Source organism: Cucurbita moschata, unplaced genomic scaffold, assembly GCF_002738365.1.
Source record: "Cucurbita moschata cultivar Rifu unplaced genomic scaffold, Cmos_1.0 Cmo_Scf00047, whole genome shotgun sequence".
NCBI lineage: Eukaryota > Viridiplantae > Streptophyta > Magnoliopsida > Cucurbitales > Cucurbitaceae > Cucurbita > Cucurbita moschata.
Window position 1 is genome coordinate 1,252,896 of NW_019268563.1, and position 25,224 is coordinate 1,278,119.

General features: G+C 39.3%; 4 protein-coding genes across 9 annotated transcripts; 1 reads left to right on the forward strand and 3 right to left on the reverse strand.

Annotated features, from left to right (window-relative positions):
• The first annotated feature begins 803 nt into the window (after nucleotides 1-803).
• On the forward strand, nucleotides 804-3,484 carry LOC111434929 (pectinesterase-like). Its single transcript, XM_023072251.1, has 3 exons — nucleotides 804-1,518; nucleotides 1,589-1,846; nucleotides 2,719-3,484. Exons 1-3 carry the CDS (start codon nucleotides 804-806, stop codon nucleotides 3,405-3,407), a joined length of 1,662 nt encoding a protein of 553 aa, XP_022928019.1. The 3' UTR covers nucleotides 3,408-3,484.
• Nucleotides 3,485-8,389: 4,905 nt separating this feature from the next.
• On the reverse strand, nucleotides 8,390-10,084 carry LOC111434962 (geranylgeranyl pyrophosphate synthase, chloroplastic-like). Its single transcript, XM_023072300.1, has one exon. The coding sequence runs from the start codon at nucleotides 9,755-9,757 to the stop codon at nucleotides 8,663-8,665; it is 1,095 nt and encodes a 364-aa protein (XP_022928068.1). The 5' UTR covers nucleotides 9,758-10,084; the 3' UTR covers nucleotides 8,390-8,662.
• Nucleotides 10,085-15,638: 5,554 nt separating this feature from the next.
• LOC111434960 (protein spinster) lies at nucleotides 15,639-19,261 on the reverse strand. Of its 3 annotated transcripts, none has more exons than XM_023072295.1 (4): nucleotides 18,785-19,261; nucleotides 17,018-17,632; nucleotides 16,754-16,929; nucleotides 15,639-16,561 (listed from the first exon to the last, which is right to left on the reverse strand). In XM_023072295.1, exons 1-4 carry the CDS (start codon nucleotides 18,787-18,789, stop codon nucleotides 15,966-15,968), a joined length of 1,392 nt encoding a protein of 463 aa, XP_022928063.1. In that variant the 5' UTR covers nucleotides 18,790-19,261; the 3' UTR covers nucleotides 15,639-15,965. The 3 variants fall into 3 exon arrangements, with proteins under 3 accessions (XP_022928063.1, XP_022928062.1, XP_022928060.1); XM_023072294.1 differs by having other exon boundaries at nucleotides 17,006-17,632; XM_023072292.1 differs by lacking the exon at nucleotides 18,785-19,261 and having other exon boundaries at nucleotides 17,006-17,640.
• A 1,900-nt stretch (nucleotides 19,262-21,161) lies between these two features.
• LOC111434961 lies at nucleotides 21,162-25,224 on the reverse strand. 4 transcript variants are annotated; one of them, XM_023072299.1, is made up of 3 exons: nucleotides 24,721-25,224; nucleotides 21,680-21,929; nucleotides 21,162-21,282 (listed from the first exon to the last, which is right to left on the reverse strand). In XM_023072299.1, exons 1-2 carry the CDS (start codon nucleotides 24,985-24,987, stop codon nucleotides 21,687-21,689), a joined length of 510 nt encoding a protein of 169 aa, XP_022928067.1. In that variant the 5' UTR covers nucleotides 24,988-25,224; the 3' UTR covers nucleotides 21,162-21,282; nucleotides 21,680-21,686. The 4 variants fall into 4 exon arrangements, with proteins under 4 accessions (XP_022928067.1, XP_022928065.1, XP_022928066.1 ...); XM_023072297.1 differs by having other exon boundaries at nucleotides 21,162-21,286; XM_023072298.1 differs by having other exon boundaries at nucleotides 21,162-21,293.

Below are 25,224 nucleotides of genomic sequence, written 5' to 3' on the forward strand. Positions count from 1 at the left end.
AATGAAATAGAGAACAAAGAGGTGTTTCTCTACATCTCCTCCAAACCAGGTTATCGACTTGTTCATGAAAAGTGTTACTCGATTTTTGTTTTAATTTTTCAGATCCAAGCTTCACGTTCGTTCAAATCCGACACTCAGTTTACAGGAGTGTTAAGGATATTTAATACTAAATTATAGTTTACCATATATATCATATTCGATATTTTATTACCAGGTAAATATCTAGATATTTGCTTTCTTACTATAGATATCTTCCTATTTCATAATTTATTTGATTATAAATAGATAACTTTCACACCACTTAACTTCAGTGATTTTAACAAATATTCTCAGACGGAGATGGTGAAAACTTCCCCGTCCCTGTCTCACTCTATGAACACCTCTATTCCTAATAAAAGGAGCCGATCACAACACTTAACAAATCCCAAATAATTGATCAAATTCAAAATTCACGGGTGCAATTCTAACAAAACTCATAATTCGAGAAGATGATTAATCAAACTAAAAATTAAACCGTGTAATTATCATGATTCATGAATAGTTTAAGAACGATCGTTATATATATATATATATTTTGATACATATAAGATGCTAGCTGGTGGGCAAGGAGCATATGATTAGACGTGGACAATGAACATTGGCAAAACCTCAAAATTATTGGCCTTTGTGTATGCAACTAAACCATATTCATATAATAATATACATATACTTGCATGCACGTTTCCTTCTTTCTCTCCTTCTCATTACACAAATTGCTTCCTATAAATAACACAATCTCAATCAAACCCATAAGACACACCAACATGGCCTCCTCTTCAAATCCCATCTCTCTCCTCCTATTCTTCTCTCTCCTCTTCCTCTTCACCTCGTCCTCCGCCGTTCCGACGGTCGAGGTTTGCCAATCCGCAACCTCCCCGTCCTTCTGCAAATCCTTCCTCCCCTCCTCCCCGGCCTCCGTCCACTCCCATTGTCGCTACACTCTCCATCACGCCTTGGTCCAAGCGCGCACCTTTGTAACCCTAGTTGATCTCCAACTTACCCTATTTCCTTCCCTCTCGGCCCTCCATGATTGCCGCTCCCTCGCCGTGGCCAACCTCGACTTCATATCGAGCACAGTCGACACCGTCAACACCACCACCAATGCCCTTCCGTTTTACCAAGCCGATGAGATGATATCCTTGCTTAGCGCAGTGATCACCAACATAGATACTTGCCATGATGGCTTAGCAGGCTCGGGCTTGGGCTTGGGCTTTGTTGATAAGGTGGTGAAAGCTATCTCCTTTGATAGACAGCTTTATAGTTTGTACCTTTCTTTGTTCAAAATGGGTTGGGTTTCTAAGAACATGAAGGCTCCTAAGTTGCCAAAAACTAACCATTTTGGGTTCGGGAAAGGTCCGTTGAAGCTCAAAATGTCGCCCAAAGACCGCGCCTATTATGAGCGGTTGGTGCATGGGAAGAAGCCGGCGGCTCGAAGGCTTCTTCAGACCAATTATGCTGATGATGGCATTTTGGTCAATGGTAAGAACCCTTGAATTTTTCTTATGCAAATTTGATTTTTCTTAATCTACATTGATTCTTTGTTCAATAGGTGTTGTTGCTGTGGACCAAAATGGAGCATATGACTTCACCACCATCAATGACGCCATTGCGGCAGCTCCGAACAAATCCACCGCCGCGAACGGGTACTTTTTGATATTCGTCACCGCCGGGATTTACATGGAGAGCGTAGTGGTTCCGAAAAGTAAAAAGTACGTGTTGATGATCGGAGAAGGTAACAACAGAACTATCATCACCGGGAACAAGAATGTCGTTGATGGTTCTACCACTTTCAATAGCGCGACCGTCAGTGAGTTCCTCTTCGACACATTCCTAATTTTAAAATTTATGAATTTCTATGACGTTTTATATTAATATTTTACGATGAAACAATATGAGTTGACTTCTCTTCCCTCGTATTCAAAATTGATCGAAAGAGGAAAAAAAAAACCCTTTGTTTCAAAAGCTCAAATTTGAGCTGAAGTCTCTCTTCCATTATCTTCGTGTTATAGCCAAAGGCCACCGCTAGTAGATATTGTCTGCTTTGACTTGTTATATATCGTCGTCAACCTCAGAATTTTAAAACGTGTCTATTAGGAAGAGGTTTCCACACCTTATAAGGAATGTTTCGTTCCCCTCTTCAACCAATGTACGAACTCATAATCCACCTCTCTTTGGGGGCCCAACGTCCTCGCTGGCACATTGCCCGCTGTCTGGCTCTGATTTCATTTGTAACAGCCTAAGTCCACTGCTAGTAGATATTGTCCACTTTGGCTCGTTACGTATTAGTGTCAACCTCACAATTTTAAAACGTGTCGACTAGGGACAGGTTTTTTCGTTCCCTTCTATAACCGATGTGGGATCTCACAATCCACCCCCCTTGGAGACATAGCGTCCTCGCTTTAGCACACCGCTCAGAATTGTACAAATGGTATCAGAGTCAGACATTGAGCGGTGTGTTAGCGAGAACGTTGGGTCCCCCACAGCGGTTGGAGAGGAAAATGAAACATTTCTCATAAGGGTATGGAAACCTCTCTCTAACATATGCATTTTAAGACCGTGAGGTTGACGATGATACGTAACGGACCAAAGTGAACAATATCTACAAACAGTGAGCTTGAGCTGTTACACTTCAGATTTCCTTGAATAGGTTCATGAACTTTCTATCTTTCTTGGTGGCAGTCGTGGAGGGAACAGGGTTCTTCGGGGCAAACCTAACCATCACCAACACCGCCGGCGCCATCAAACACCAAGCTGTGGCATTGCGAGTGAGCGCCGACATGACGACGTTCTACAGCTGCATATTCGAAGGATACCAAGACACTCTATACGCTCACTCCCTCCGCCAATTCTACCGAGAATGCGACATCTACGGCACGGTCGACTTCATCTTCGGCAACGCCGCTGTCGTCTTACAAAACTGCAACATCTACGCTCGCCTCCCTCTGAGCGGGCAATTCAACGCCCTCACAGCACAGGGCCGGACCGACCAGAATCAGAACACCGGAATCTTCATTCACAAATGCACCATCAAACCAACTCCCGACCTCGCCGCTAGCCCCACCACCAAGAGCTACTTAGGGCGGCCGTGGAAGGAATTTTCTCGAACAGTTTACATGCAGTCGTTTATCGATGCCTTCATCGACCCTGCAGGGTGGAAAGAGTGGGACGGGACTTTGAATTTGAACACTTCGTATTACGCCGAGTTTGATAACTCCGGGCCGGGTTCCGACACTTCGCAACGGGCACAGTGGGCTGTCGGGGTAATCAACGCCACCGTTGCTAATATCTTCACGGTGTCTGAAATCTTGGCCGGAGATCAATGGCTGCCGCCCACCGCCGTGCCATACAGCGGCGGTTTGATATCATAATTGAATTTGATATTTGATTTTCTTGCGCTCTCTCTCTCTTTTGTATTGATCTCTTTTGAAGTTGGTGATGATTTATGTATTCTACAATTTATTATTTTTAATGCTTTTATCACTTTTTAAATTGTAATAATTCAATTAATGATTTAATATATCTTTCCTAGTTTTTATTTTATTATTTTTTGAGAGACCCGAGATTCTAAACGTATTTTCACCTTGAATTATAAGTGACGGTTTTATACTTAAGCAAAAACGTAGGGTCGTTATAGCTAATGATTTGAATTATGATGCTCTAACCAATTTGAGGGAGCTCGGCGGGATGCTGAATGGATGTGACAAAAGTATTATATTCAAAACCAACCCAACACGTATACACCCTTAGAGGAGATAGATATGGTAAGGTCCGCACCTATGGTACGACAAATGAAGCGAGCAAGACAAGATGTGAGGGGTAGTGATGAGAGGAGAAGGGTCGTTGATGGCTATGCAGTCAGATTGAGAGTCAGGGAGGCGGAAGAGACTAAACAGTAGGGATATACATGATCTAATTCGATCCATTTTGGCTAAACCAGATGATCGAATATGAACCAAATCACTAAATTTTAAAAGTAAGTTTTGCTTTGATTTGAAGTCGAGGTCGAGGCTGGTTACTAACAACGTGTAAAGAGATCGAAATTTCTATTATATCTCAGAAACATTAATATAAAAAATTTAGATTTATTGATTTAAATATAAATATATATATATATATATATATAGTTCAAAGCATACGAAAAATATATTTTATTTTAATTTTTAATTTTCAATTTTGGATATTTTAAATGAAGTTGTGGAAGCTAAAATAAGAAGGAAAAATATAAGGGGGGAATTTTATGCATCACTTGAAATCAACGGACCAAAATCGATCTACATTAGTGGATAAGATTTCATGTGTGGGACAAAAAGGGAATTAATGCAAAAGTTCTCGAAAATTTCTATCGTAGGTGCAAGGAGGAGGAAGAAGGCGTGTGGGTCCGAGAGTAGGTTAAGGAGAACCAGCATATGGGAGAGCGGAGTTGGTCTGTTTGACCTTGTTATCCGAAAGTTGTTCGGGGTTTTCATTCAAGTTTTAACTTGTAAAATGGTATAAGCATGTCAATAATAGAGATGTCCACGGGGCCGAGATGAAGGAACCTTCCCCATCCCATCCCCGCCCCATCTCCATCCTAGCTAAATATTTATTTTTAATATGTTAAAAATATATTTATATTAAGTGGAGCGGGACTGAGAATTGGGTGGAGGACGGGGATGGAGAATATAATCTCGTCCTGTACTCCATTTATTTAACCGAGAAAAAATATTCTCCACTTCCTCTCAGATTTTCCCGTATAAATAGAGAATCTCCTTACTGTTCGGAGCGGGTCCTACTTATGGAGTAATTTTATATTTATTAGATTGATTTTCAACCTTATGTAGAAAATACTGCTTGATCGAGACGAGTCAATGGTGTAGGGCCGCTGTGGAGCTTTAGGAATCACGTATAGACCATTACTTGAGCTTATCGAGCGTACATAATGAAATTTGCAAATGTTGACTTTTCAAATAAATTATCAATCAAGTGCTATTTATGGTAACGAACTGCTCCATTTCAACCTTGCAAATGTTGACTTTCAAAACTCCAAATGGTTTTTCCTCATTCGAGTCAGCTTGTAACACATGAAATTGAGATTGAAGCGGAGCCTATCCAATTTTGTAGATGATGAATGAACACGTATTAAATCTTTTTAGCTTTGAATCGTATAATAGATCTAGTTGAAACTCGTAGAACACCATGATCCTTATTACAAAGTGTAAACCAAAATATCTCCGAACTCTTTACTAAGAACGACAAAGATCTCAATCACATACAAAAATAACAACAAAAATTTCAATGATGTGCAGCGATCGATCAAAATGCAAAGACAAGCATGACCGAAAACCCAAGAAGGAATGCATCGAAACCCAACTCCAATGTGGTGAATTCGGACGTGATGCATCGAAGCCGGTGTGTGAACTAGTTGGGGTCGAATGAAGAGTACAATTTTATACCCTATAATAGATAGTATGATTTATATTCTTTTTCAAGCGTATTTCGGGAATGACTTGTATCGCATTACTAGTTATAGTATGAATAGTGTGAGGAAGACTATTTTACCTCTTTGAAGGCAGGTCGTCACCAGTTGACGACGTTGGACCTAGGAATGATCACTTTACTTTAAGGTCAAAAACATGTTTTAGGTGGTGAAAGTTGTCTATTTATAATCATTTACCGATAACAATCGGAATAATAAAGGAATATAATATATTTTCCTTTAATAAAAGGGCAAATATGTAGATATTTGTCTATAATAAACGGTCAAATATCCTTAACACCCCTGCAAGCTGAACGTCAAATTTGAACGAACGTGAAGCTTGGATCTGAAAAATTCAAAGAGAGGTCGAAAAACACTTTTTATGAAGATGTCAACAAATTTGACAGCAATAACAAGTTCTCAAGGAAATGATAATCTAATTCAACATGTTTGGCCTGCTTGTGAGAAACGGGATTAGAGCTAAAAAAAATAGTACTTTTGTTGTCACATAAGAGTAAGAGCGGTTGTGAAATAGGGACCTTGAGGTCATGCAAAAGATGCGTAACCCAAAGAAGTTCAGGCAGCAGTCGTGGCAAGAGCACGATACTCAGATTCACGGCTAGAGCGTGAGACAGTAGGTTGCTTTTTGGCACTCCAAGAAACAAGATTGTTACCAAGATAAATAGAATAGCCGGATGTAGAACGACAAGTATCGGGTCAACCAGCCCAATCAGCATCCAAATAAGCCACAAGCGCATTAGAAATAGTGGGTGGACGAAAGTTAAGACCAAAGTGAAGTGTTCCTTTGACACAGCGAAGAACATGGTTGACAGCAAGAGAGTGATTTGCAGTAAGGGCATGCAAAAATTGACTAACAGAATTGACAGCATAGGCAATATCTGAACGCGTAGTAGTAAAGTACTGAAGGACGCCAACAAGAGATCTATAGAGAGTAGGATAAGAGAAAGGAGAACCATCAGCAAGTGTAGAGAAACAACCATGGGAGTGTGGACTGGTTTGCTATCGAGTAACTGAGCACGAGTAAGAATAGTAACTGGTTTGCTATAATAAACGGTCAAACGTCCTCAACAGTTTTTAAGTCACCGAATGTGGGTTGTAGTAGGCAAGCTTTCGACTCTCTAAGTTTTTTTGCTCGTTTTTTTATCAGAAACTTGTAATTTTGTTTTTGTCCATTGTTTCGAGCAGTAGAATTTCCTTTCATGTATATTTTCTCTTGTTCCGTTGCTACTGCGGGTTTTATGCAATCAATCGGATCATATAGATATACCTTCAACACAACATGGGTCATCGAAAGGATCTCGGAGATCCACCAATGCACGAAGGCCAGAATCTTTCAGAAAATAGATTCTCATTCGAAGAGCCAAACACAAACGGTATGTAGGCCGATTAGATTAATGACGTTGGATTGAGGCAAAAATTAAAAAATGACATCAGCACAAATATAAAAATAAATAAATAATAAGGGAAATGTATGATAATAAAAAAATACAAAATAACAAAAGTAAGAGGAGTTATCAACAACGAATACGCCAAATTTTTTTATAAAATAATATGGAAAAAAATGAAATTGGTGTAATAATTATGAAATGTTACGTCAGCATATAATATAATATATTTTTCAAAATTAGATCTGTCGTATTTGTATAAAATAATTACCTTAATACAAAAATATGTACATTAAGAAAGTAAAATTCAAAATGGATAATTAAGTAATCATAATTTTTTTTTTTTTTTATAAGATTTGTCTAAATTTAGTGTCAGAATAATCTTAACGACACCGACAGATAACCATTATTTAAGAAGTTTGAGCATACCAAAATTTATATGATTCATCTACATACTGATTCCACCTCTTCTTAGTAGTACGTTTTAATGAGACTGATAACGACAAATAACGGGCTAAAGCGGAAAATATCTACTAGTGGTGGCCTCAGGCTGTTACTCCGCTACTAGATAAACTTTTTTCCACATATTAATGACCAAAAAATTTTCTCGACCGAACGTTTTTATCGTGTATTGTTCTTAGTTGATTCCTTTTTTTTCAAAAGTAATAGAGAATGGTAACGAAGTTGCAAAGAGCAATAGAAGAAACTTTGATTCAAGAAAAATGAGTTATTGAATCATTGTGTTGGCCGCAAAGCACCAAAGACGAGGCTTGTGAGCTATCATCAACCATCCAAAGATGAGCTCTGTTCAAAACAAGATTAGAAACAGGAGATTATAGATATTCAATCAACCCTAAACCACATACCTAATCCAACTCTTCATTTAGGCTACCAAACCCGAACTCCGAACACAGGCTAAACAACTCTCCGAAATCCACCTCGAGACTTCACGGACCTCGGTTACTAACCCCGACCCTGCCCCTTAAAAGACTGAGAAGTACAAAGCTACACCATTTTTGTAATAGTAGATATTGTCCACTTTGGCCCGTTACAAGCGTTATTAGAACGCGTCACCATGTAATAACTCAAGCCCACCGCTAGTAGATATAGTCCTCTTTAGGCTTTCCCTTTCGGATTTCTCCTTAAGGTTTTTAAGACGCATTTACTAGGGATAGGTTTACCCACCCTTATAAAGAATAGTTCGTTCTCTTCCCCAACCGACGTAGGATCTGGCACTGGTCGGGGTAGACATGTTCTAAAATCGTGAGGTTAACGGCGATACGCAACGACCCAAAACGAACAATATCGGCTAACAATGGGCTTGAACAGTTACAATTGAACGATCAAATTCATTGACAAAGAGGACATAGTTCAGAGAGCTACAACAGACAAGAACAGCCGGACATAATGAGGATGGATATCAGCATTTGCAGAACATGAAGAACATGTTTGAAGAACCAGCAATTCCAGAACATGTTCATTGTAAAAATGGCTAACATAATGGCTATAAGTAGTTGTGATTGACATAAAGGAAGTGTTTCAATACAGATTTTGAGAGCTTTTATGAGTATCAGTACAACACTGAAAGATACACAAAAGGGTTGAACCAAAAAAAGAACTAAACTAAACTACAGAGAAGATCACAAGAACGGCAAAGAACACAGAGTCCAGAATCCAGAATTCAAGAAGAAATTGATATCAAACTCAAATTCAGAAGCCCCAAGATTCAGTTTTAATGCAATTCCAGAACACAGAGAGAGTATCAATTTTGCCTATAAGCAATATAATTAGCCAAAGCAATCAATGGAGCAGCCTTCTGGGGATCAAACCCAGAGAGCTGATCCTGAGCATCTCTGTTCAATTTTTGAGCGAATTCCCTTGATTTTTCAATGCCCATGAGTTTTGGATATGTAACTTTATCAGCAACCAAATCCTTCCCGGCAGTTTTCCCCAATTCGTTTGAAGATTTTGTGACATCCAGAATATCATCCACTACCTGAAATAGCAATCCGATATACCTGGCGAAGTTTCGGAGTTTCTCAACTTCCTCGTTCGATCCGCCGCCGAGAATGGCTCCAAGAACCACTGCCGCTTCCAAAAGCGCGGCGGTTTTATGCAAATGGATGAATTCAAGCTGCTGAAGGCCTGCATCTGCCGCTCCTTCGGAGTTAATATCAACAACTTGGCCGGCGACGAGGCCCTCAGACCCAATCGACTTCGCTAACTCTCCAATTGCTCGAACGATCCGCGGCGGCGCTACGCCGATGGTCGACACCGCAACATGCTCAAAAGCAAAAGCCAAAAGCGCATCTCCAGCGAGAACAGCAACGTCCTCGCCGAATACCTTGTGATTTGTAGGTTTTCCTCGGCGCAAATCGTCGTTATCCATACAAGGAAGATCGTCATGGATCAAGGACATTGTGTGTATCATTTCCACAGCGCAAGCCGCCGGCATCGCCATGGATTCATTCCCGCCGACGAGTTCACACGCCGCGATGCAAAGAACAGGACGAACGCGCTTCCCGCCCGCCATTAAAGAATACCGCATCGCTTCATGAATCTTCAATGGTTCTCGAAGAAAAACCGCAGCATCCAAAGCTCGATTCACGGAATTCCCCTTCTGAACCATATACTCCTTGAAATTGAAAGTAGGTTTCCCTTCCTCCTCCTCCGTCACAGTCTCCTCCTTGGCTAGAACTGCATAGACGGAAAGAGACGAAATCGAGGAACTGGATAACCTCTGCCTCGAAATCACAAACGATTTCGACCCTCTTTTCAATGGAAAACTACTGGATCTACAAGCTTGAGTGAAAATGGAGCAGGATTGAAGCGACGCTGCCAAACTCACCGCACTCATCGTAACCTTGAAAATTGCTCGAGATTGATGGATATTGAGACTCAAAAATGGATACCCAAAAGCAGAAATGAAGAGAGGAGGGTGAGGAGAGAGTCAATAAAGGGCTGTAGAGTCCACGCTGCAGTGCCCACCAAAGAAACCCATAGACGTGGAGGAGAAATGGAGATGGGTTTGGTGGTGGGTGAAGCACTACACAGAGACCAACCAAGGAAGGAAGAAGGATTGGGGGAAAAGTGTGAAGATTGGATGGATGACGTTGCCAACGCCCATTGGGTTCGTATCACAATCCCAAATCTCCCTTTATTGTGCCAAAATCGTGACACATTTGCTCATCCGTTTCGCCAAAGAATATATCTATACTGCCGGCCATAGCATACCCATTTTGTTGCTTTTGTGTGAACCAACTTATCAAGTATATACTCTCACCCACCATTAAGTTTCGTTTAGAAAAATCTTTCGAACCATTGGAGCGGTGGGATTCCATATCCCTTGTAGACGAGAACAAGAGCGAGCAGGATGTTCACTTCGTAGGACTGGATTGTGAGATCCCACGTTGGTAGAAGGACACTTGACCCAAATGGTTTGTGAGATCTTAAAACAGTGAGGTTGACAACTATATAGCAGTTGCCTTGGGCAATTACAAGTGGTACTAGAGCTAGACACCATGTGGGGCCCTTACAAGTGGAACTAGAGCTAGACACCATGTGGGGCCCTTACAAGTGGTACTAGAAACGGACACCATGTGAGGCCCTTACAAGTGTTACTAGAGCGCCAGACACCCTGTGGGGCCCTTACAAGTGTTACTAGAGCCACCACCAAGTGGGGCTGTTACAAGTGACCCTATGGGGCCCTTACAAGTGTTACTAGAGCCACCACCAAGTGGGGCTGTTACAAGTGGTACTAAAGACAGACACCACCAAGTGGGGCTGTTACAAGTGCTACTAGAGACAGACACCACCAAGTGGGGCTGTTACAAGTGGTACTAGAGACAGACACCACCAAGTGGGGCTGTTACAAGTGGTACTAGAGACAGACACCACCAAGTGGGGCTGTTACAAGTGGTACTAGAGACAGACACCACCAAGTGGGGCTGTTACAAGTGCTACTAGAGACAGACACCACCAAGTGGGGCTGTTACAAGTGGTACTAGAGACAGACACCACCAAGTGGGGCTGTTACAAGTGGTACTAGAGACAGACACCACCAAGTGGGGCTGTTACAAGTGCTACTAGAGACAGACACCACCAAGTGGGGCTGTTACAAGTGGTACTAGAGACAGACACCACCAAGTGGGGCTGTTACAAGTGGTACTAGAGACAGACACCACCAAGTGGGGCTGTTACAAGTGCTACTAGAGACAGACACCACCAAGTGGGGCTGTTACAAGTGCTACTAGAGACAGACACCACCAAGTGGGGCTGTTACAAGTGCTACTAGAGACAGACACCACCAAGTGGGGCTGTTACAAGTGCTACTAGAGACAGACACCACCAAGTGGGGCTGTTACAAGTGCTACTAGAGACAGACACCACCAAGTGGGGCTGTTACAAGTGGTACTAGAGACAGACACCACCAAGTGGGGCTGTTACAAGTGGTACTAGAGACAGACACCACCAAGTGGGGCTGTTACAAGTGGTACTAGAGACAGACACCACCAAGTGGGGCTGTTACAAGTGCTACTAGAGACAGACACCACCAAGTGGGGCTGTTACAAGTGGTACTAGAGACAGACACCACCAAGTGGGGCTGTTACAAGTGGTACTAGAGACAGACACCACCAAGTGGGGCTGTTACAAGTGGTACTAGAGACAGACACCACCAAGTGGGGCTGTTACAAGTGCTACTAGAGACAGACACCACCAAGTGGGGCTGTTACAAGTGCTACTAGAGACAGACACCACCAAGTGGGGCTGTTACAAGTGCTACTAGAGACAGACACCACCAAGTGGGGCTGTTACAAGTGCTACTAGAGACAGACACCACCAAGTGGGGCTGTTACAAGTGCTACTAGAGACAGACACCACCAAGTGGGGCTGTTACAAGTGCTACTAGAGACAGACAAGTGGGACTGTTACAAGTGGTATTAGAGCCAGACACCACCAAGTGGGGGCTGTTACAAGTGGTACTAGAGCCAGACACCAAGTAGGGAGCTGTTACAAGTGGTACTAGAGCCAGACACCAAGTAGGGAGCTGTTACAAGTGGAACTAGAGCCAGACACCAAGTGATGTGCTTGCGAGGATGCTGGCCCCCAAGGGGTGGATTGTGAGATCCTACATCGGTTGGAAATGGGAACGAAACATTAAAACCATGAGGCCAAAGACTGACGACGAAACATTAAACCATGAGGCCAAAGACTGACGACGATATGTAACAGGCCAAATTGGACAATATCTACTAATCGTGTGTTTGAGATAGAGTTAACCATACAACTCTTTGTTATTATTTTAATATATCATATTTATTCACAACTACTTTCTTGTTCGAACCCACACAATATTTATTGATTCAAGAGAAAAAAAAGACAAAAGTACAAAAGAAGGTATCAATTAATGAATCAAATTGAAGGGCACGATATTAAATCGAAGAGATATTGAAAATATTAAATAAAACGTTGTTAATGTGAATACAAATATGGAAATATTCGATAGACTTATGGTCGTGCTTTGCTCGTGAAACGAATGTAAGGGTAACATCTTTTTTAATTTCAAATTTTTTAGACCTCGAGTGATTTCATCGAGCATACATTATTTGACGTTGAGCCTAACTCTATCGATAGAATATATTTTAAACGAGAAATGATATTGAATGAATCGTTAACTATTTGAGTTAGTGTTCGGTCACATCCTACATTTATGGATGAGTTGCCAACACGCATTGTGTATGACCAAAAAAAAGAAAAAAAAAAAATATAAATGTCACTCATATAAATATAATAATAATCTTTGAATAAATTAATGACAAATGTATAGATTAACCGTCTATTTTCCTACGGCGACTATTCTAAGTGGGCAATTGAATGTGTACTTAATTTCCCTACACACAGTCTACATGTGCGAGTATGGACCCACTAGTCGGTTCGCACACCTCCTAGGTCCCTTTCTGGTCGGGCAAGCATTCTCGGGTAGCTGTTGATGCTGGACACCCGTTAGGAATAGCGATCGTCATGGCAGCATTATAGTAAACATAATGATCGTTTCTCTGTCTCGTAGGGTACGTGTATGTACTATCGTAAAAGGAGAAGGTGTATCCCCCACTGCATGAACAGACAATAATGCATGTATCCCTCTCCAACCGATGTGAGATCTCACAATCTACCCCCAGTGTCTTGGGGGCTAGCGTCCTCGCTAGCACACCACTTGGTGTCTGACTCTGATACTATTTGTAACAGTCTAAGCCCACAACTAGCAGATAGTGTCTACTTTGATCTGTTACGATCGCTATCAACCTCACAGTTTTAAAACACCGATATAAGAAATGTTTAAATATTTATTAATTTTTTTATTTAGATTGTATTTAACTTATTCAATATTTAAATATTTTTCTTTAAAATATTAATTTAAACACTTTTAAATTAATTATATATTTTCTCCAATATATTTTAGAATATTAATTTTTAATTTTTTCTTTTCGAAACTAGTATAGAAATTTATGGATCTCGAATAATATATTAAATATATTTTTTTTTTTTTACGCACGTGTCATATGTTTGTTATATGTAAAATATTATAAAACGATATGCTTATGATATGATATAACTGTGAATATGATATGTGAACGATATGATATGTTTAATGATATGATGCATATTGTGATATGGTTTATGATATGATATGGCACGTGGGGAGGAACGATATGTTTATGATATAATACATGTATGACATGACACGAATGATATGCGAGAGGATGTTCGGCATGATGCACAAGTCCGATATATGTACTTAAAGCTACGATAAAAATGATATGATATGAAGAATAAACGAAAGGGGGTTATTTTGCATGATAATGAATGAAAATGTTGGGACCTCATGCATCAGGGAATCTCCCCTTTTACGATAGTATAGATGCGTACTCTATGAGGCACGAAAACGATCATTATGTTTATCGTAATGTTGCGATGGTCATTATTCCTACTAAGTATCAGGCAACAGCACCAAAGAATGCTAGTCCGACCAGAAAGGGGTCTAGGAGGTGTATGAACTGACTGGTAGGTCCATACTCGCATGTGTGGGTCGTGTGTAGAATAGTAAATACACATCTAATTACTCCGCTTAGGATAGTCGCACAAAGGAAATGCTCTCATCTTCCAGGTAAAGATAATGCTCTCATGTACGGCAGACGGTGGCATTGCAACTCGGAGACCATAGCACATACATAAGGTAGATTGCATTTGATTTCGTAGATTATAGGTTAGTATAGGTTAGTATAGGGTAGACTGCATTTAATTTCGTAGACTAGCGTAGGGCATTTATGTTTTATTTTACTTATTTTATTTTAATTTCTATTAAAATGTTTTAATTGCGTTGAAAAATAAATATTAAAGATATTCAATTGTTTTGTCCAATTATTTATACTTTAAGTAATGATTGATTGTATGGTTGGTAAATAATTTTTTTTTTACTTTAATTTTATATATTTGGAAATTACATTATTTAATTTTCTTATAAATATTCTTTTAGTAGTGAATATATTTTAAAAAGGAATGAAAATTTAATTAATTAAAATTATTTTAATAAATTAACTAACAAAAAATAATAATTATATAAAATTAAAAATACAGTTATTTGATTTCTAAATATTTTATTTAGAGACATCTTATTCTCGAATATCATACACAAAACCTTCAACTGAACGATTCTTGGATCTAGTAAAGAAGTATAGCTCTCTATTGCTACTCGTACCTCATTTTGTCAATTTATTGGAGAGTTAAAGTTATACATGCTCGATACCATTGACAATACAACATTAAGCTTTCACGAAGAATTGTCTGCGACACCTGAGTAAAGAAATACATGAATGAACTGAGACCACATATGAATGAAAGTGATTTTGAAGATAAGATAACTAAGAAAGGTTCAAAGGAAATAAAAGTTACTATCTATACTAACAAGGTGCACCTTCCTTTTTGGTGGCTTCACAGTTAAGCGTGCTCGAGAATTTTCTTAGGATGCAAGTGGGTGAGGACAAATCATGCTGGAAAGAAATGTATTCTTTACTCTAAGCGTGTTTTGCTTAGAGTAATTCTATGTTGAGTGACCTCCCGATAATTTTTTTAAGATGCATGTGAGTGAGGACAAAGCATGTTGGAAAGGATCGTATTCGTCACTCATTGAAGCGAGAAGTAAATAACATAATCATGTCGTAAGAAATGTAGGAGAATGACGAGACCATGCGGTACCCACACCAAAACCCGACTACATTGTGTCTAAATGACTTGTGAACCCCAAAATGAACTTCAATGTGCCTATCTACATAAGCCTAATGAACTTAGACCACATCATATGTTAATTATGTGTCCTAGATGTGCCTAATTCCCCATTAAAGCCAATAAAAACATAGCTTTTAATGACTCTAGAAGGTGCATAGGTACCTAAAACATGTCAAAAGACGTTTTCAAACTTCTCGCACCAATTTTTTTAAAGTCAACTCTCAAACATGCTCCGAAAACTTATGTTTAAAACCGTAAAATCGAACATTAAACTAGTCTCGTTAACACCTTTAAATCCTTATTATAGAAACATCGAAAAAAATATCTTCTAGTGTAGAACCAAACATCCAGGTGTATTGTTACCTACGAGTAAGCTACTAGTATCGTTAAAATCACTTCCAAACACACTCTCAATAACCAATGCGAGTAAAAAGAAAGAATGAAGGCACAGTTATGTCTCTAATCCTTCATGGTTCTCAACAAAATGCCCAATTTATCCTGAAATGTTGAGTCATGTTCATATGCAGAACATTCTAAAAGGAAAAATGAATGGGCTTCAAAGGGAAAAAGAAACTATAATGGCAGTGGAATTACACTACTACATTCCTACACAGTTTGTAACGGCCCAAGTCCACTGCTAGCAGATACTATCCTCTTTAGGCTTTTTCTTTCGAGATTTCTCTCAAAGATTTTAAAACGCGTCTGCTAGAGAGAGGTTTCTACACCCTTATAAAGAATGTTTCGTTTTCCTCCCCAACCGATGTGAGATCTCAGACCGTTCCTTAAAGGTCATCAATGAGTTTAGTACCTTTAGAACTCTGCATTTGAGCATTTTCGCGGTCAAGCCTGAAATATATATACAATGGCGTGTAGAACAAACAACAAACGCCGAAAGGAACTGCCATCATTGCAAGAAGTCCCTTCGACAATGCAAGAGCCTTCGGTAACGAACCTATAGCTGCGTTGTCGTAACCGAACATTTTCTCCGAGAGAATACCAACCAGAGGAGCAGCAAACGATGAAAACGAACCTTCAAACGCACGGTCAAACGCATATATCATGGTTCGGTGTTTCATTGGGACAACCTCGGCGAAAATGGGAGCATTGACAGCAGTGCCATTCCAGCTGATAGTTAATCCCATCAATAAGAGAGTAACGGCGAAGACGAGATAGCTATCGATAGACTGCGGAACGACTCGGAGGAGGAACAATGAGAATGGTATGCCCATACTAGCACTGAATTGAGCACACATGATTCTGCCAGAATGAGGATAGATCTTTGACAACCTATCCGCAATTAAACCGCCCATGAGAGACCCCAATGCACACCCCACTGCAAAAAGACTAAGTAGAACTGCGGTACTGTTATGACTGAAACCTGAAAGAACAGAAGGAATATCTTCAAAAGCCAGCGGTAGCAACGAAACCGGGGTTTCGTGCAGGTCGGAACCTACCCGACAAGGAATGTCATATTTATAACAACATACAGCGAGCATACTAACTAACTTTTCGGTCACAAGATTATATTATACGGTTCATTGGAGACGGGGAAATCGAAAACAATACTCACCGATCAATTCAAACCACATAGTGAAGAACACCATGGCTGTCCAAGGCAGTGATCCAACTATCCCCTGCAGGACAATGACTTGAAATGTACGCACTTTCATAACGGCTTTCATAGCATTCCAAGACTCGAACCATATCGACGATGAATTAGACGAGGTTCGGTTTATCAAACTATCCCTGTAGCCAGATACCAAGCAAGTTAGATAATAGAACATAGACTTGTGAAAAGAGATCAAATGAACTACAAACAAACCTCAGGCGGTACCTATCTGAACTGTCCTGAATGTTGCTAATTGTTTTTCTAGGATCAACTACAAACATGTAAACAAGGATACCGATTATTGCACTCAATGTAGCCATGAGAATGAAGGCACAGCGCCATCCTTGTATGCCGAAATACTGTTGACCAGCCATAACGGTTGCAAGGACACCACCTCCGATGCCTCCCAGTGAACCGATGAGGCTTAACAAGCCGAATCCCATACCCCGAACACCGTCCGTGTAGCTATCAGCAATGAAAGATTGGAGTGCTGGAATCACAATAGCCAAGCCAAAGCCATTCAGGGCTCTCCAGAATGCAACTTGCTTAAACTCGAGACTGATACCGACTGCAGCAGTTGAAAGGGCCCAACAAAACGTCCCCATTGCAAGAACTTTAGGACGGTCGTATTTAAGAACTAGGATTCCTGCCAAGGGTGAACATAATCCCTGCACAAAGTTCCTTATGAATGTAAGATATCCTAGATCAGATGGGCTGGCGTTGAAAGCTTCGCTGACTTCCTTGTAAACCGACGGTAGGAGATTCTCATCGGCGCGTTCCATTATAGCTGCCAGGTTGATAAGAAGCAAAGAGATGGAGACCCCATACATTTTTTTGTTCCTGTGCATTAGTAGATGGTGTAAGGAATTGAATAACAGTGTTGGTGAATTCAGCGACCAAATATAGTGTTTCTATCACAACGCCATTATGAGTTGGATGGAAATGTTGGCAACCTAAGAGTAAAAGCATTCAATATAAAACAGTATTGCCTAATATAGTACTTCCTTAAACATTAAATCTTACCTACGTCTCAAAAACAAATAAATGATTACAAGAGAAAATAAAGAAAAAGATAGTAAATGAGCTATAACCGCCCAAGTCAATGTTCAGTAGATATTGTCGTCTTTAGACTTTTCCTTCCATGTAACAACCTAAGCCCACTGCTGGTGGATATTCCTCTTCGAACTTTCCCTTCCAAGCTTCCCCTCAAGGTTTAAAAACGTGTATGCTAGGGAGAGGTTTCCACACCCTTATAAAGAATGTTTCGTTCTCCTCCCCAACCGATGTGGGCTCTCACAATCCACCCCTTTTGGGGCCCAGCGTCCTCGCTGGCACTCGTTCCCTTCTCCAATCGATATGGACCCCCAATCCACCTCCCTTCGAGGTCCAGCGTCCTTGCTGGCACACCGCCTCATGTCTACTCCTCTTTGAGGCTCAGCCTCATTGCTGGTAGATCTCCTGGTGTCTGGCTCTGATACCGTTTGTTACAGCTCAAGCCCACCGCTAGTAGATATTGTTCTTTTTGGGTTTTCCCTTCCAAACTTTCACTCAAGGTTTTAAAACACGTCTGCTAGGAAGAGGTTTCCACACCCTTATAAAGAATGCTTCGTTCTCCTCCCCAACCGATATGGGATCCCACATGAGCACAATTTAACAAAACAGAGAACATTTTGAAACTAGGAAGACTAATAATTGAAGTAATTAAAACAGAATATGTTTTCTTCATATTTCTGCATAAATAAGAAACTATTTCAACCAAATTTGGAACAAAACTGAACAAATGAATACAGAACATCATCAAAAGCAGATAGATCCAACCCACCACTTGAAATGAAGAGAATAAATTAAACCAGCACAAAACAAATCCATTTCTCAAGCAGGAACAATCCAACTGTTAGAACACATCCAATACAAAACAGAACCACTAACTGACATCTTCAAATTCAGAACAGATTAAAAGGAGATAAAAGAGCAAGAGAACACGGTACTAACTTCATATTTTCCAGGAAACTCGGAACCAAAGTCAATCGAAGATCAGAGGAGGGAAGTGAGAAGCTGAGGAATCACGTCAAGATTCAGAAATCCAATCGAATGAACGGCGGATCTGGGGCACCCAATTTCAGCGTGAAGAAACCCCAGAAGAAGCTTGAATCTCATCGGGAACAACATTCAAATGTGTATTCTGACATTGCCATTTTAATATTCGAGAAGAAAATTCGTCCAATCTCAGGTAAACAAGCAGACGATTCCGGGATTCAAAATCGTCCTTGTGACAACGATTTTTCAAATTTTTTTCATCAATGAAATCGATTACCTGGCATTCGAATCGGAGTAGTTGTGTGTTGATCCAGCAGGCCGTTTGAACTATGGGTATAAGAAATTTGTTGGGGTCAACAAAGATGAATGCGGCTGATGAGCTCTCCTATGCCTCCTGACGTTAAGATATTAGAAGCCGCTCAAAATTCCAATCGCCCGACTAGTCAACTAGATGATGTGTAATTTATTTATTTTTTATTTAAATATTAATTCGGTATCCAAAATTTTAAATTTATTCTCTTCCAATTTTAAAATATATATTTAATTTTTTGTGGAAATTTGATTATTGCTATATTATTTTAATTTATTTAATGTCGATTCACTTTAACGTTGCTAAAATAAATATTTTAAAATGTGATTTAAATTTATTTTAAAAAATGTTATGATATAAGGTGTTTTTTTTTTTTTTTTTAATAAACAATTCATCCACCTTTGAGAGTGAAAAATTTAAAGGGGTGACCTCATGCTCGAGAATATATGTCTTAACTAGTTGACTAATATTCTAGTTCGCATTAGAAATGTTCATGTGGTGGGGTAAGGTGGGGACGTGGAAACCTTTCTCATCCATATCCATGTCCCCGCCTCTTATTTCAATACACTTCTCAAGAAATTTCTCATTTATTTTTGTAGGGAGCATTGTGCAAATTTCCCGAGTATAATTCGTGTGAATTCGGTTTGTAGGAATTTTTTCTCCTATTTTTAATATATATATTTTTTATTTATTTATTTATATCATTTGGAAGAATTTTTAATACATCATTTTCATTTTTCAAAATAATTTAGGTTAAAAAAAATCATAAAAGATCTAATAATATTGATATAATATTGAATATAATTTCTAAAAACTCAATTTTTATCATTACATACAGGTATGCATATGAGGGCGGAGACAATAACTTTGCTCCTAACCCCATTTAGCTAACAAAGAGAAATTTTTATTCTGTCTCATTCGAGACAGGTCCTTATAAAGTCCCGTTCTTACCGATTAAATAGACATCTCTAATTAATAAGTTCATGTGGTTATTTATCTTTATATTTTCTAATTCAAAATTTTATAATAAATATGGTATATCTTTTAGTTGAAGTATTTTCTTTTTTCAAAATATATTTTTCTTTTTAACTTTTTATGTCTTTTTGTTATATTTTCTAGAAAAGTGATTCTATTTGTTAGGTTAGGTTACATCTAAATTAAAATGATTTGGACAAATTTCAATTTACCACAAAGTGGGTTAGAAAATAGCTTTCCGTGTTCACTTTTGAAACCATTTTTCAAAGAATCAATTTTCAAGTGATTCTTATAAAAGATAAATCAGTTTGATTTCTTTAAAAATGCACTTACAAATTTATGTAAAATAAATTTTAATATGGTTTCAACTAAAAATTGATGTGTTCAAATATATTTGAATTAAAAAATCTTGACAAAAAAAAATCGTCAAAAACAAGCATGTAAGAGAACTTGTTTTTACCTAACGCTATAGAGCATTCTATAAATTAAGAAATCAACTCAAACTCAACGCTACCAAACTCAACGCTACTAAATGTGCAAGATCAAAAAAGGACTTGCTAATGAAATTAGTACTCATCGTTGTAAATGGCTTATTTTCTATACCTTAATTAAAATGAATCAATTGAAATGAAAATAGAACCAAAAAAGTCATTAATGTTGTTTACTTCACATGAAATTGTAACCCTTCAAACCCGCTGGTAGTAAATATTGTCAGCTTCTCGAGTTTTTACGTTTGTCATCAACCTCACAGTTTTAAAACACTAGGGAGAGGTTTTCACACCCTCATAAAGAATACTTTGTTCTCTCTCCAACCTGAGTATCAACCTCAAATTTTAAAACACGTCTAGAGAAATTTCCACACTCTTATACCATTTTCCTCTCTTCAACCTGAGGATCAGGATCAACCTCACAGTTTTAAAACACATCTACTAGGGAACCTTTCCTCTCTCCAACCCGAGGATCAGAATCAACCTCACAGTCCTCACATATTTAAAACACATCTGCTGGGGAGATTTCGCCAAAGGGAGATTTCCACACCCTGAATACTCCATCCTCCTCCAACCTGAGGATCTAATCTCACCCTAATTATAGCTCCTTTTCTACTCCCTTCCTCTTGTTCAAAAGGAAACCTCTCCGTCACTCTGCCCCCTCCTCCCACCCTCTCGCACTAGCTGTTGCCTTGCAAAATAGTTTAAATGGGTAATATTCTTCCCACAAGGGGTTGTGTAAGCATACAAACACAAACACGAGTATTAAAAACACTCTCAAACCAAATTGATTAAATGCAAAGGGGCATCAACTCATAATATCACTCCTAATCCTCGCCTAACAAGTATTAAGTTCATGTTAAGACAATGAAACAGACTCTAACCCAGAATTATATGCTTTGAGAATGGCGTATGTATTTGGATGGATCAGTCAATTTCGATCTCGCATGCAGTATAAGAATCATAATTCTGCTCTTTTTTTTCACCTTTTTGAAAAGATATATTACGGTATAAAGACACAATTAGCTGACGAGCAAAATGTTTAAGGATTCATATGATGGGAAAAGTGGAACATACATCAACTTTATTGGGACTTTCTTGATTCCTGTCTTTGTATTTCATCTGAGACTGAGATCTCAGTTGAAGAGTCCAAGCCCAGGCACCTGAGAAAAGCTGATTTAGCAAGCCTGAAATAACTGCAAGGGTGAAGATCTACCTTGGTTTCTTGAGAGCCGTCCCCTCCTACTACAGCGCCTTCTACCACTTGTGTGACTCTCCTGCTCGTACTACTTGTTATCTCCCCCCTGATGCTTTGATCCTTAGAGACCTGCATATTGTTTTGTTACAATTTCAGACATTTTGAATCTAGAAATGGAATGCACTCGAATGGTAAATTCTAGGTTCCAATACACAAAACATGCAAGAGCTCACTTCAAGTGAGACTACTGAAATTCGTTTTTACAAGATATATGCTACAAGCCAACTTGAATTCAGTTCTTCCTTTACATAAAACTAAAAGGGGAATGTACAAAGCACACCCTAGGAAGACATACTACTTGCCTATTCGTAGGCTAAAGATGTATAACAAAAAGTACAATATTTGCTAGCTGTGGGTTTGGGCTTTCCTTTTCGAGCTCTCTCAAGGTTTTTAAAGGGTGTTTGCTTATAAGGAATGCTTTGTTTTACTCCCCAACGGATTTGGGATCGCGCAACAACTCAGTAAAATTAGCCACAGAATGTAAATCAATTTAGCCACAGCAACAACTCAGTAAAATTAGCCACAGAATGTAAATCAATTTAGCCACAGAATGTAAATCAATTTAGCATCTACTAACAGCAAAGAGTATTGACTCTATCGTAGAAGAACTCCCCAACCAACATGGGATCTCACAATAGCAATTAGCCAACCAACATGGGATCTCACAATAGCAATTAGCCAACCAACATGGGATCTCACAATAGCAATTAGCCACGGAATGTAAATCAATTTAGCATCTATTAACCCCAACCAACATGGGATATCACAATAGCAATTAGCCACATAATGTAAATCAATTTAGTATCAATTAACAGTAAAGAGTATACAACTCCGTAGTAGAACAACTGTTAATTTAATGAAAAACATAAAATTCTGGTTCAAGGGATTGACTCATTTCGTTTCACCATCTAATAGTCGAAAGGTCAGTAAGCGACATTAATTAGGCAGCAATGATTACCTGGATAGTAAACACTCCAAACGTAAATGATAAAATAAATTCTAGTTACAAAAATGTTGGCTTAAAAGGGGGTGATCTAAGGGGGGCAGGAAGAATCTAGTAGATATTTAATCCTCACGAAAAGCTAACACCATTGCTCTGAAAGCATTAATAAAATACCCAATCCGTATTTGTTTTCTTCTTTGAGAAAAGGATCACATCGTCCATTACCACCTCTTGTTGGGCTGGCTAGTTAATTACAGGAGATAGGAATATAGGAAGGGGTGATCAACAGGGCAGGAAGAATCAAGTAGAGAGAGAGTAATCCTCTCCAAAGGCTAACACCATTGCTCTGAATTGTACCTTTCGAGCATTAACAGAACTGATTATTTATGTTTGTTTTTCTTCTTTGATATCAGCATTGCATCCATGGTAATGAAGCTGTCCATTCCTTTACCATTGCATAGAAGAAGATGAAGTAATGAGTTGAGTCCCTCGAGAAAGGAATTGGTGAGGTCAATGAAGAGTGAGAGTTTCAACTTTGGAGCTTCTCTTCTGCCTTTATGTGGGGTGTCTCAAATTCCTTCCTCCATGCCTGTAAGTGAACTCGTTTAACCCAAGTTGAATTTGACGTTTCTTCTTAACAGAGCTCCTTGGATGTGTCTTTCTTGAGAATGTGTTTGAATGAGGATGTGTCTTGTGAGAATGTGTTTGAACGAGGATGTGTCTTTCTTTAGAACGTGTTTGAACGATCCAATGCCTGAACAAGATAATTCTTTGCTTTCATGTCCTTGAGTTTTTGCTCATCAAGACGATGTTATGCCTCTATCCATGTCTTTTCAAGAGGTGCAACTCGGATTCCTATTTCAACCAAGCTCTAATATGCTTTTGAATGTAGAAAATTCCCATCAAAATTGCCAATGATCGTAGTGACCATCCAAGAAGGTTGCATAAACTTATCAAAATTGCCCAATGATCGTGGTGACCATCCAAGAAGGTTGCATAAACTTATTTTTTGTTGTCATCACTCTTTTATCAATATTTGACTTTCAGTTAGCTGCAACTATGCTTTATCAGGCCTATGATTGACTCTGATACCAAATATTGTGGACACACAAATTAACTCAAAGTGAATATCTGATATTGAATGCTTAGAAAATTATAGGCCTAAAAAGAAGATAAAATTAATAAATTTCTAAAAAGAGGAAACCCTAAAAATACCTTGAGTGGTCGTAACAATCCACTAACAATCCCAACAATTTCTCTTCTAAACCTAATAATAACAACCCACTAACAATAAAAGACTCATTCAAACTTATTCCGAACGAATTTTTCATTCTGAATCATTTTGGATAGGTAGCGCAAGTAAAACCTTCCTGCAGAATTATGGATCCATCCAATTGTGCATACATTACAGTTTCGCGAGGCCTTAGGGCAGGCTGTTCGTTCTCTGCCAACTCTTACTCAAGAATTAGGGTTCTACGCTGGAAAGGGTAGTTGAATCAGAGAAACTTTTGGGCATTAGACAGACGGCTCGCATGGGTAGCTAAGGAACTCTACAAAATGGAAAACCCCTCCCGGATTTTCAAGCATCACAGGAACCTCTCGGCACAATCAACACCGATTTTCCTGTATAGCCTAAACGAAATATTCAATTCATAATGAAACCCAAACATTCTGTCCACCCTATATTCTCACCCATTACTCTGCAAAAATCCAATCAATCTAGGGGGGAAAAACCATAAAATCGATTCTGAAGCAATCGTGGAATCTAGAAATCCAAAATTGGAAAATAGAGTAAAATAGCAACAGATTTGACCGGATTCTGCAGAAGAAAAATTCCTAAATTTCCGAGAATAACCAGCCACAAATGCAAAGATTCTTACACAAGTCGTAAAAAACACAAGCCGAGAAACGCCATACCTGCGTCTTCCGCGGTCGATTAGAGTCAATTCTGAAGTTCTGATTCGGAAGATTCTTCCCCTTGCGAGCAGCGTCACAAACAAACCGACTAGTAGAAGACGAAGCAACTGCGGCAGAGGAGTTGATCTCAGTACTGCTTTTGGAGAAATCAACCGCAAAAACGGTAAGACAATAAAGCGCGAAGATGAGGATGATAACAAGAAGCTGGATCCAGATTAACCACGAAACTCCGGGTTCAAGAATCAGCTCATCTTCAAAATTGAACATGTTGAGGCGAAGTGTAAAATCTCATAGAGAGAATGAATTCTGGCAATGAAATTGGTTGGTGTGTGTGGATTTGAGGAGAAGAAGAAAGGTGAAGGAAGGTATGAGTACAGAGCGTGAAAGGCAACAAAAAGGTATGATCGGAGGACTTCGAAGCTCCAACGGCTTCCCTGTTACGGTCCTTGAGAGTGCACAGAAAATGGACCCATCGGCCACCACATTCACCCCTTCACGTTTACA